The sequence below is a fragment of the Salvelinus namaycush genome, chromosome 38 (genome assembly GCF_016432855.1).
Source record: "Salvelinus namaycush isolate Seneca chromosome 38, SaNama_1.0, whole genome shotgun sequence".
In the NCBI taxonomy this organism is placed as follows: domain Eukaryota; kingdom Metazoa; phylum Chordata; class Actinopteri; order Salmoniformes; family Salmonidae; genus Salvelinus; species Salvelinus namaycush.
This window is the reverse complement of record NC_052344.1, coordinates 20169109-20180972: the sequence shown is the minus strand read 5'-3', so window position 1 is coordinate 20180972 and position 11864 is coordinate 20169109. Positions and strand designations below refer to the sequence as shown.

General features: G+C 46.9%; 1 protein-coding gene across 1 annotated transcript; it reads left to right on the top strand.

Moving 5' to 3' along the window:
- The first annotated feature begins 215 nt into the window (after positions 1-215).
- LOC120031753 (neuroepithelial cell-transforming gene 1 protein-like) lies at positions 216-8581 on the top strand. Its single transcript, XM_038977547.1, has 8 exons — positions 216-456; positions 3904-4188; positions 4924-4986; positions 5226-5399; positions 5589-5846; positions 5961-6131; positions 6490-6676; positions 6800-8581. Exons 1-8 carry the CDS (start codon positions 364-366, stop codon positions 7243-7245), a joined length of 1677 nt encoding a protein of 558 aa, XP_038833475.1. The 5' UTR covers positions 216-363; the 3' UTR covers positions 7246-8581.
- Positions 8582-11864: the final 3283 nt, after the last annotated feature.

The window sequence follows — 11864 nt, the reverse complement described above, 5'->3', positions numbered from 1 at the left end:
ACATGGAATTCTCCCAGCACTTTTTTTGTTTTAATGTGTGTGTCACCAACAAAAAGCCAACGGGCTGCTTTGCCTGCATAGCCCTTCACACTTCCAAGAAGAGTCTGATTCCTCCAACAGTAACCCCCCTAAACAGTGGGAGGGGTTTGGAGCGCTTGCTCCTCCCTTTACCAAGGAGTATTTAAACCACCCCCTCCCTAACTCCACCTCAGACCAAAGTTTAGAATGAGAGAGCGGTAGTGTGTGGAGTGAATTTGTTCTACTCTCCCAAAGATATTTAGAAGAATAAAAACTCTTTCATATGGATTAATGAAGACTCACTGGATATAGCAGAAACCTTGTTGGATTTTCTTACTCAACGCTATGGTGGCTTACGATGAACTGGGTAGCTTGGTGCCTATCAAACGGACTCTACAAGCTATAGACTGTCAGAACCGAGGCAACAAAGACTCAGAGGTGAGATACTGGGAGAAGAAGGGATTGATCTAGTATGTTCTTTCTGCTGGCTTTGTCATTTGGTATCAGTTGGATAGGAACTTGTTCTCTGCTGCGATAGCCACTGATCTCTTATCAGATCTGAGTGAATCAGCACCTTGCCCTGTTTTCTCTGCTATCAATTTTTATTTGTCACATGCTCCGTATCTCACCTGAACACTGCACCTTAGTAAGGTGTGTGTGTGTGTGTGTGTGGTGTGTTTAGTCTCTGGCAGAACCTTGTTCAATTCAAACTTTTAGTATCATAGAACAAATATCTCTATCGGACAGAAGATTGCTCAACAGGTTGAAGTTGAGGTCATAAAACTATCCATCCCTTTAGCTTTGCTGGCTTTTGTGTGAATCTCTCTGCCCAGACAGGTAATGTATCCTAGCCCTGGGGGTTGAGTAGTACCTCATCAGCACTATAACAGCAGGGGACAAATAGCCATACAGAGATCAGCACCATGCTTTGCACCCCCCCCCCCCTTCTCAGAGCCCTGGGGGAGTGCAGTGAAGCGGCTCTCAGGTGTGAGTGCTCACACAGCAGGCTGAGAGCATTCCTCACACACAATTAAAGGGAGGGGGGTAGAACCCAGGTGTGCCTCTACTTCTCTGACTCACACAGAGCCACTGGTCAGCAGCAGCCTTCTTCACTTCTCTAGTCTCCTTCCTTCCCCCATTCAAGGTTTTTGTGGTTATATTTCGGAAGGGGTTTCAGGGGGAAGTCAGCGGTTACATTGTCGGTAAATCAGAAAGGAGAAGTTGAGTTCTTCAATGAAGTGAGTAGTCGCGTTTGGAAACCTAAGTCACCCCACAGTTACTCTTTGATGAGCTCTTTCGTTGGAGTCCAGGGTAAACAGTGGTGTTCCACTCCCTCAGAGCCTTGCTATCAGCTATGCTGTAATGAGAGAGAGAGAGAGAGAGATGCAGCAGGGAGGGACAGCCAAACCAGCAGGGATTAACACATGTGGGGTTACATCAAAGGGAGGCCAGGGGCACAGGAAGGGGCTATTGGGGGGGCTGGCTGAAAAAGTGGATACGTTTAGTTGATGAGCCTTTGGCTTTCTGGTTGGAGATAACGAGGGAGAAGGATAATTGTGGGTAGGAGAGGAGGAGGGAGGGGTGTTGTTATAAAAAGGGACCAATTTAGGACATTAGGGAAGATTTGAGTGAGTGCCCATGGTCCCTCAATCGGTGGTGGTGGGGGGTTCCAAAGACGGTACAGAACGATACAGTCCAGCAGCACAAACCCCGGATATGTCTGGCTTCCTGAAGGGAGCGAGACTGGACAGTATTCCAGGGAGTTCCCTGTAGTCAAACTGCCTGGAATAGGACTAGTTTCTATCAGTCTGCATGTTGTCTCTCCAGCTGATAGTAACACTTTGTGGGTGTACAAAGAACAGCACTAGTGGCCTTTGTTATTCCAGGGCCGGTCCCCAAATGACAGGAAAGGCACAATGGGCAACACACGTTTCCAAAGTTTACATTGGAAGACCCCTTGATTTCCAAAGCAAATTCCCCCTCTGTTTCCATTGTCCAATGGGGTTTACAGCAGAACTAGTTGGACACAGTGTGGCTGTTATGGTCCTCTCTCCACTCAGTAATGACGTCCATTAAAATAAAGTCCTAGAGAGGTTTAAACCAGGCCTGTGCTTTAGGATTGGGATTCCTTTCTGACTGCACCATTTCTGGACCACCGTCAGAGCGGTTCGGATGTGGTCAAGTGCTGGACCTCTCGGTTTATTGGCTCTGGGATACAGTGGTTTAGATAAGTTCCTGGACTGTCTGGCGGTCCCGGTCAAAGACCCCGACCACATTTGGACCATGACCCTAGCTGGCTGCAGCCACAGTGGCTTTCACACCAGACTCTGGGGTGGATCTGTTCTGCAGCTGTGGTCTGCTTCTGGGGCCAGGAGGAGCCTGAATGGCTCTCTGTTCCCCCAGTTTCGCTGAGCCAAGGCAAAACCCCATTCATCCTGAGTCAGGAGAAGGCTCAGAGAGTTTAAGAGCTTGGGGGTTCCAATAGAGCATGCAGCATAGATTTCATAAGACTTCTTTTTTTCTTCTTCTTTTTTTCTTCCCAAAATATGTCTAAGAGCATTATATTTATGGTTGTTTTTGAAGAGGTGTCTCTCAGTCTATGAATTTATTCCCTCAGATCTGCAGTGCTTTGATATGTTTGCTGCTGTTTGCAGCAGGCCAGTGCATTGGCAGGGGAGTGTTGCGCTCAGTACAGGGGAGTGAAGCGGGATTACCTGGTGTGATGCTTCTCTCACGCGATGAGGGCTCCGGGGCCTGTTCCGACTCGCACCCACAAACCCCACGCCACCCCCTGTGACTCCTAAAAAAGACTGAGACTTCCAGTATTCTAGTGCCTGTTTAGGACGAGGCCTGTTAGTTCCTCTCTGTCTCTCACTGGTGGTCTTTCGTCGAGAGTCACACATCAGTTTTACTGTGGCTGTCCAAACACAGCACCGTCCTGTCTCGTACCTCACTGAGCTCTGGGAGACGGGAGTTAAACGATGAGGCCTTTTGTCTTCCCATGTTTGAGTGACTGAACAGCCCCAGTCTCACGGTCCGTTTGCTGTAGTTAAGCCATAATGCTGAGTAGTTGTGTGACATAGTAAGTGTGAGTGTGTTGGACAGCTGAGAGCAGGGGTCCCGTGCATTCCTGGCATGCCTCCAGGCCCCTTCTCTGGTCGGCGCCTCTGGGCTGCAGTCTGAAAGGGGGTCTTTGTGCTCGCCCAGCCTGCCCTGGGCTCCTCAGTCCTCACATGATGGAGGCAACAGCTGCTGGGGTTGCTGCTTCCTCCTGCCCGCTGTCTCTATGGCCTGACCCCAGCTCCAAACCCCTCCTCCCTTTTGGAGGGAGTGTCATCAATAAGGATTCGTGGCTGGCATCATCAGGGCAATGTCATATCACTAATGGGGAAGCTTCTAGCTGTTTCCTGGTGAGGCTTCTGCTAAAGGAGTTGACGTTCTGATGGTTGAGGTTTATGATAAAGGAGTTGACGTTCTGATGGTTGAGGTTTATGATAAAGGAAGTTGACGTTCTGATGGTTGAGGTTTATGATAAAGGAAGTTGACGTTCTGATGGTTGAGGTTTATGATAAAGGAGTTGACGTTCTGATGGTTGAGGTTTATGATAAAGGAAGTTGACGTTCTGATGGTTGAGGTTTATGATAAAGGAGTTGACGTTCTGATGGTTGAGGTTTATGATAAAGGAAGTTGACGTTCTGATGGTTGAGGTTTATGATAAAGGAGTTGACGTTCTGATGGTTGAGGTTTATGATAAAGGAGTTGACGTTCTGATGGTTGAGGTTTATGATAAAGGAGTTGACGTTCTGATGGTTGAGGTTTATGATAAAGGAAGTTGAGAATCTGAGGCCTAATCTGTGTTTCCCCACCTCTCTCTCTTCTCTCCAGGAACCCAGCAACAAGCGCGTCCGTCCTCTCGGCAGGGTGACCTCGCTGGCTAACTTCATCTCCCCCGTGAGGAATGGGGCCGTCCGGCGCTTCGGCCAGACCATCCAGTCCATGTCCTTCCGGGGCGATGGCAATGGTGGCAAGACGCCGGGCGTGCCCCAGAAACCATGCAGTAAGGCGGCGGCGCCCACGCCGCCCAAGAGACGCAACAGCACGCTGTGGTCGGAGACATTAGACGTCCACCAGAAGGGCACCTTCTCCACCAAGGAGATCAAGAGACAGGAGGTGAGAGTCAACACCGTCACCATAGACTTCTCAAATCTCTCTTCACACAAATCCCAATAGAGAAAGAATGGGAACTCGGCTGCAACAATAGATGGTTTGATTAGATTAGAACGGTGTGAGGTGAGAGACTGAACCACATACCTGATGTCTAGTTCGGCTGGCCCTGCTAAAGTGCTCCAGATGACTGAGTGCGCTCCAGGTCACAAAGCCAGACGCCACGGTATTCAACCTAGCCTGGGACAGAGTTATTAAAGCCAGAGGGCTGGGCGCTTTTCCTGCTCTCCCGCCCCCTGCTTTTGCTCTGTTTTTCTCTTTTGATTCTCATACACGAGTTCAGACTTTTGTTTGTTTTGAAAGTTCCCTCGGTATTTGTGCTGAGTGAGCTAAGTGGGGTTAGAAGCGGTCAGGGCCCAGTCTGTCACCAGTCTGTTCCAGAGCTGGTGTCTGACGTCACTAATGTACCCCTGGCCTGGCAGACCTCTCAACCAACTGTCAGAATACTCTCAAACCATAAACAACACAGAGAGAGTAATTGAGAGAGAAGGGACCCAAGAATTTGGCAACTCATTGACCTCAGTAATTTGCCATTGATTTGTCCTCTTACTTTAATATGTCCTCAGTAATTTGGTGTCCTTTTTAGTTTGATGCTGTTTAATATGTCCTCAGTGTTTTAATTTGGCATGACCTCCTGTTCCATGGTGTTTTAAATATGTCTTTCATCTCCTTCGTCCTCAGGCCATATTTGAGTTGACTCGCGGAGAACAGGACCTGATTGAGGACCTCCAGCTCGCACGCAAGGTTCGTACTTTAATTCAAACCCTCCGAGAGTACATATCAGGCAAACCGATTAAATCTGACTAGTTGGCAGCTCTCCTCTAAACATGACCGACCATTACCCATGAGCTATAAAAAGAAATGATTCCATTTCTATCTCACTAAAACCTTTCCTCCAGAGCTATTCTTAGGCTCCCCCTCTCTTTCTAAATAAACCGTAAGCTGTTGAATGACTGCTTGGCTCTATTTTCTCTCTCCTCCAGGCGTACCACGACCCCATGCTGAAGCTGAGTATCATGTCGGAGGAGGAGCTGACCCATATCTTCGGGGACCTGGATGCCTACATCCCCCTCCACGAGGACCTGCTGGCCCAGCTGGCCAGAGCCACCGGCCCCGACGGCACCGTGGGACAGATAGGACAAATCGTTGTCAGCTGGGTACGTACCAGGGCCTGTGCCCACTCAATTTTGGCCTCTCTCTATCTTTCTCTACCTGTGTAAGTGTTTATCTAGCAGGGACCAAAGTGTTGAAGATGTCATAAAGATGCCCCTTTATGACATGACATCTGTATGTTTATCTAGCAGTGAATGGCCAAAGTGCTAACAGTACATCTCTCTCCCCACCAGTTGCCAGGGCTGAATGCATACCGAGACTACTGCAGTAACCAGGTGGCGGCCAAGGCCCTGTTGGACCAGAAGAAACAGGACCGGAGGGTGCAGGACTTCCTGCAGCGCTGCCTGGAGTCTCCCTTCAGCAGGAAGCTGGACCTGTGGAGCTTCCTGGACATCCCCCGCTCCCGCCTGTTCAAATACCCCCTCCTGCTCAAAGAGATCCTCAAACACACGACGCCCGAGCACCCTGACACTCCCCACCTGGAGCTAGCGGTGAGTAGAGAGAGGGAGACACACACAAACACTTATGAATACAGCTTTCTGAAACATCAAATATATCATTGTATCCTATCAGTTGACTATAACTGTGTGTGTGTGTGTCTCCAGATCACCATCATCCAGGGTGTGTTGTCTGACATCAACATGAAGAAGGGGGAGTCAGAGAGTCAGTACTACATAGACAAGCTGGAGTATCTGGACGACAGGCAAAGAGACCCGCGCATCGACCAGTGCAAGAGTCTGTTGTGTCACGGCGAGCTACGCAACAAGAGCGGAACAGTGAGTTTAGAACACACACGCATACACACACATTATAATGCTAAAATACACACACTCGCACCCCAATCCACCTAAAGCAATGATTCTTCCCTGGCTCCTTCTAACCCTCACGTGCACAAACTTGAGCTCTGCACCCCCAAATAAGGCAACCAGGGCCAAAACTTGGACCTTTTTTCATTTAAAATGAACCGAATAACACATGAATTACATAACCACATGAGAATCTCTACCAATAAAAATATGTTGGCAGATGAGAATGTGAGAAACTATGCCTGAAATTAAACAAAACTTTTGCAATGATCTGATTTTTAATATATATATATATATTTTTTCTTCCTTTCTTTTGTCCTCCCTCCAGAAGCTGCATGTGTTCCTGTTCACAGAGCTGTTGGTGATGACCCGGCCTGTGACGCGGAACGAGCACCACTGTTTCCAGGTGTACCGGCAGCCAATCCCGGTGCAGGACCTGGTGCTGGAGGACCTGCAGGATGGAGACGTCAAAATGGGTGGCTCCTTCAGAGGAGCATTCAGTAACTCAGACAAAGGTGAGCCCCTGACCCCTCACCTATGACCCCTCCCCTATGACCTTCCATGTCTATCTGGAGGTTAAAGCCTGTAACTGAAACTGATGGTTAATCTAAAGTCTTGTTCTCTGTTCATCTCCTCAGCCAAGAACATCTTCCGTGTGCGTTTCCATGACCCGTCTCGGGGCCAGTCCCACACGCTGCAGGTCAACGACGTCTTCCACAAGCAGCAGTGGCTCAACTGCCTGCGCAGCGCCATCTCCGTCCACCACCCTGCCGATGCCGCCGTCACCACGCCCGCTTCCTCCCCGGCAGCCGACGCCCACTCCAAGCGGCTCTCCTCCAAAATCTCCTCCGTCATCCACACGGAGGAGGCCGACGAGAACTGCCCTTTGACGCCTGCAGGTGCAACGTCCGCCTCCAGTTCGCTATGCGGGGACGAGACCCCCAGTCCCACCTCAACGTCTCCCTCCTCCCGCTCCTCATCCTCCTCTTCATCACCACTATCCTCCCCGTCGCCTAAACACAAAACCAAAAAGGACAAGCGCTCCCTCTGTGCTTTAGGGAAGAGGAAGGAGACCATGGTGTAATTAGAGGGGAGAAAAAGGACTCCTGGGCGAGCGGACAATATGTTTGTACATAAGGAGGAGGGGGGGGGCTGGGTGTTCCCTCCCCGTGGGACTTTTATTTATGCATCTGTGTGTTTATTACAACAGTGTTTTGTGTTACTGTCCCCATTGGCAGCTATTTACATTACCCTTCCATCCCTCCACTGTTTGGTTCTGTCCACAAAGGGGCTAAGTGCATACCATTCAGTATTCTGGAGAGGCCTGCTTGGCTTTCAGTAATTAGATAGAAGTCGTGCATATAGTCCTGTTTACTATTTGATTTTTTAAATTGAAGTTTTACTACTTTTTTTTTCAATCTGAACTTACTGTAGCTCTATGTTTAAAACGGCACTGTTTCTAGCTTTTTGCTGTTGTTATTTAACTCTTTTTGGGGAGGTGGATAGAAGGGAAGAGTTCCCACAATAGATGAGATGTATACGAAACTGAAAACTATACATTTTGATAAGTCTGATTCGTAGGTGTACTGGAGGATGGGTCTTATTTTTGTACATTCCTAATAACAGATATTTTTTTATGGTCCGGACACCTTTTTGCATCACCTGCAGTTGAAGGCATTAACTTTAATCAAATCGCATTTTAATGGGAAAAAACATTTATTGCTACAGAATGTAGTAATTTTATGTCAAAACACATATCAAATGAGATTTTGTTTTACTACAATGTAAAAACAATTTAAACTGAGCCATGTTGGTTTAAAAAGCTGACTCTTCCAAATGAAAATTGATCACTTTTCAATGTAGCAATCTTGCATGGAGCTTTAGTTGTTGACACTGCCACTACCCAGCCACAGTACTGGCAGGAGAATATACATGCTTGTCTGATGGGTTGGGATCTACTAAGGAGATGACGTATAGCTGAAAGAAACCACAAAGATGGGTTGAGAAAAGCAAAAGAGTATGTTAGAAGAAGACTTAAGAGATGTGGAAAAAAGAGGGAAATGTTGAATGTGTTTGAACTGAGAAGTTGGGGTTTTTGTTTTCAAGGTGTGTGTAGCCACTAGCCACGCAATGATGGAGCTGTGATGTGGTGCCTTGTCCAAAAATGGAGGTTTGAGGCACTGGTCAAAAGCCAGTGAGAAAAATGAAAAGAAAGACTATGTATGTTATAGGGAGAAAACTGATGAAGGTGTTATGAAAGTGTTGAAGAAGGAAAATGAATGAGGTTTGAAAAGGGGATGGAAAAGAACTGTACTGAAAAGTAAAGGGCTGTGATATGACTGCCATGGCCTGTATGTATGTGGTGTTAAAAAAACAACACAAAAATCTATAATAAAGATCTGTGTAAGAGTTGCATCTGACCTCTTGAGTTACGCTCTTCCTTTATATTTTCTACCTCAGTGGACTGAATGATCTGACCTGAATAACTACATGTGTCATACATAAACACACAATCATCATCATTGGCTGTTGGTTGCTGTCTTGGTAACTGTTTTTGAGTTCTCTGAATTGTTTAGATAGTTAATGGCGTGACGACAATGATTACACCATTATGGCATCTCTTAGTCTTGCTTATAACAGCCAAATCACATTTACGTAAGTATTCAGACCCTTTAGGCAGTACTTTGTTGAAGCACCTTTGGCAGCGATTACAGCCTTGAGTCTTCTTTGGTATGATGCTACAAGCTTGGCACCTGTATTTGGGGAGTTTCTCCCATTCTCTGCAGATCCTCTCAAACTCTGTCAGGTTGGATGGGGAGTGTCGCTACACAGCTATTTTCAGGTCTCATGAGATGTTCGATCTGGTTCAAGTCCGGGCTCTGGCTGGGAAACTCAAGGACATTCAGTAACTTGTCCCAAAGCCACTGCTGCGTTGTCTTGGCTGTGTGCTTTGTGTCGTTGTCCTGAGCGCTCTGGAGCAGGTTTTCATCAAGGATCTCGCTGTACTTTTCCCTCTTAATCTTTCCCTCGATCCTGACTACTCCCAGTCCCTGCTGCTGAAAAACATCCTTGCATAGTCACTTTAACTATACATTCATGTACATACTACCTCAATTGGGCTGACCAACCAGTGCTCCCGCACATTGGCTAACCGGGCTATATACATTGTGTCCCGCCACCCACCACCCACCAACCCCTCTTTTACGCTACTGCTACTCTCTGTTCATCATACATGCATAGTCACTTTAACCATATCTACATGTACGTACTACCTCAATCAGCCTGACTAACCGGTGTCTGTATGTAGCCTCGCTACTTTTATAGCCACGCTACTGTATATAGCCTGTCTTTTTACTGTTGTTTTATTTCTTTACTTACCTGTTGTTCACCTAACACCTTTTTTGCACTATTGGTTAGAGCCTGTAAGTAACCATTTCACTGTAAGGTCTACACCTATTGTATTCGGCGCAGGTGACAAATAAACTTTGATTTGATTCGATATTTTGCTGCCATCACCATGCTTCAGCGTAGGGATGGTGCCAGGTTTCCTCCAAATGTGACGCTTGGCATTCAGGCCAAAGATTTCAATCTTGGTTTCATCAGACCAGATAATCTTGTTTCTCATGATCTGAGAGTCTTTTAGATGCCTTTTAGCAAACTCGAAGCAGGCTGTCATGTGCCTTTTACTGAGTAGTGGCTTCTGTCTGGCCACTACCATAAAGGCCTGATTGGTGGAGTGCTGCAGAGATGGTTGTCCTTCTGGAAGGTTCTCCCATCTCCATAGAGGAACTCTGGAGCTCTGTCAAGTGACCATCGGGTTCTTGATCACCTCCCTGACCAAGACCCTTCTCCCCCAAGTTTGGCCAGGCGGCCAGTTCTAGGAAGCTGAGCTCAATTTTGAGTCTCATAGGAAAGGGTCTGAATACTTATGCAAATAAGGTATTTATGTTTTTTATTTGTAATACATTTAGAAAAAATTCTAAAAACATGTTTTACTTTGTCGTTATGGGGTATTGTGTGTAGATTGATGAGGACATTTGTTTATTTAATCAATTTTAGAATAAGGCTGTAATGTAACAAAATGTAGAAAAAGGGAAGAGGTCTGAATACTTTCAGAATGCACTGTACCTCAGTCTGTCCGCAGATCTTCCATTCCTCACAACACCACTGACCGTATTAACAGAAAAGCCTCACTCTGAAAGGGGGGACTTAACGGACGGACCATCAAAACCCTTTGATACCATTAGCATGTTAACAGTGGCCATTGAGGGTTCATATAGGTTGTTATGACAAGAGAGACTAGATTTGTTTGTTTTTTGCCTTTATTTAACAACAATTTCTTATTTTCAATGAAGGCCTACCAAAAGCAAAAAGGCCTCCTGCGGAGACTGGGGCTGGTTAAAAAAAATATATATAGGACAAAAAAAAGAGAGACAACACAACACTACATAAAGAGAGACGTAAGACAACAGCATAGCATGGCAACAACACATGACAACATGGTAGCATTAAACATGGCAGCAGCACAACATGGTAGCATAAAAAAACATGGTACAAACATTATTGGGCACAGACAACAGCACAAAGGCAAGAAGGTAGAGACAACAATACATCACGTGAAGCAGCCACAACTTTCAGTAAGAGTGTCCATGGTTGAGTCTTTGAATGAGATGGAGATAAAACTGTCCAGTTTGAGTGTTTATTGCAGCTCGTTCCAGTCGCTAGCTGCAGCGAACTGAAAAGAGGAGCGACCCAGAGATGTGTGTGCTTTGGAGACCTTTAACAGAATGTGACTGGCAGAATGGGTGTTGTATGTGGAGGATGAGGGCTGCAGTAGGTATCTCAGATAGGGGGGAGTGAGGCCTAAGAGGGTTTTATAAACAAGCATCAACCAGTGGGTCTTGCGACGGGTTTACAGAGATGACCAGTTTACAGAGGAGTATAGAGTGCAGTGATGTGTCCTATAAGGAGCATTGGTGGCAAATCTGATGGCCGAATGGTAAAGAACATCTAGCCGCTCGAGAGCACCCTTGCCTGCCGATCTACACTGCTCAAAAAAATAAAGGGAACACTTAAACAACACAATGTAACTCCAAGTCAATCACACTTCTATGAAATCAAACTGTCCACTTAGGAAGCAACACTGATTGACAATAAATTTCACATGCTGTTGTGCAAATGGAATAGACAAAAGGTGGAAATTATAGGCAATTAGCAAGACACCCCCAAAAAAGGAGTGATTCTGCAGGTGGTGACCACAGACCACTTCTCAGTTCCTATGCTTCCTGGCTGATGTTTTGGTCACTTTTGAATGCTGGCGGTGCTCTCACTCTAGTGGTAGCATGAGACGGAGTCTACAACCCACACAAGTGGCTCAGGTAGTGCAGTTCATCCAGGATGCCACATCAATGCGAGCTGTGGCAAAAAGGTTTGCTGTGTCTGTCAGCGTAGTGTCCAGAGCATGGAGGCGCTACCAGGAGACAGGCCAGTACATCAGGAGACGTGGAGGAGGCCGTAGGAGGGCAACAACCCAGCAGCAGGACCGCTACCTCCGCCTTTGTGCAAGGAGGTGCACTGCCAGAGCCCTGCAAAATGACCTCCAGCAGGCCACAAATGTGCATGTGTCAGCATATGGTCTCACAAGGGGTCTGAGGATCTCATCTCGGTACCTAATGGCAGTCAGGCTACCTCTGGCGAGCACAT

Coding starts and splice junctions, on each gene's coding strand:
- LOC120031753 (XM_038977547.1), top strand. CDS start 364: ATGGTGGCTTACGATGAACTGGGTAGCTTGGTGCCTATCAAACGGACT. Junction 457..3,903: donor GAGGCAACAAAGACTCAGAG/GTGAGATACTGG, acceptor TCTTCTCTCCAG/GAACCCAGCAACAAGCGCGT. Junction 6,132..6,489: donor TACGCAACAAGAGCGGAACA/GTGAGTTTAGAA, acceptor TCCTCCCTCCAG/AAGCTGCATGTGTTCCTGTT.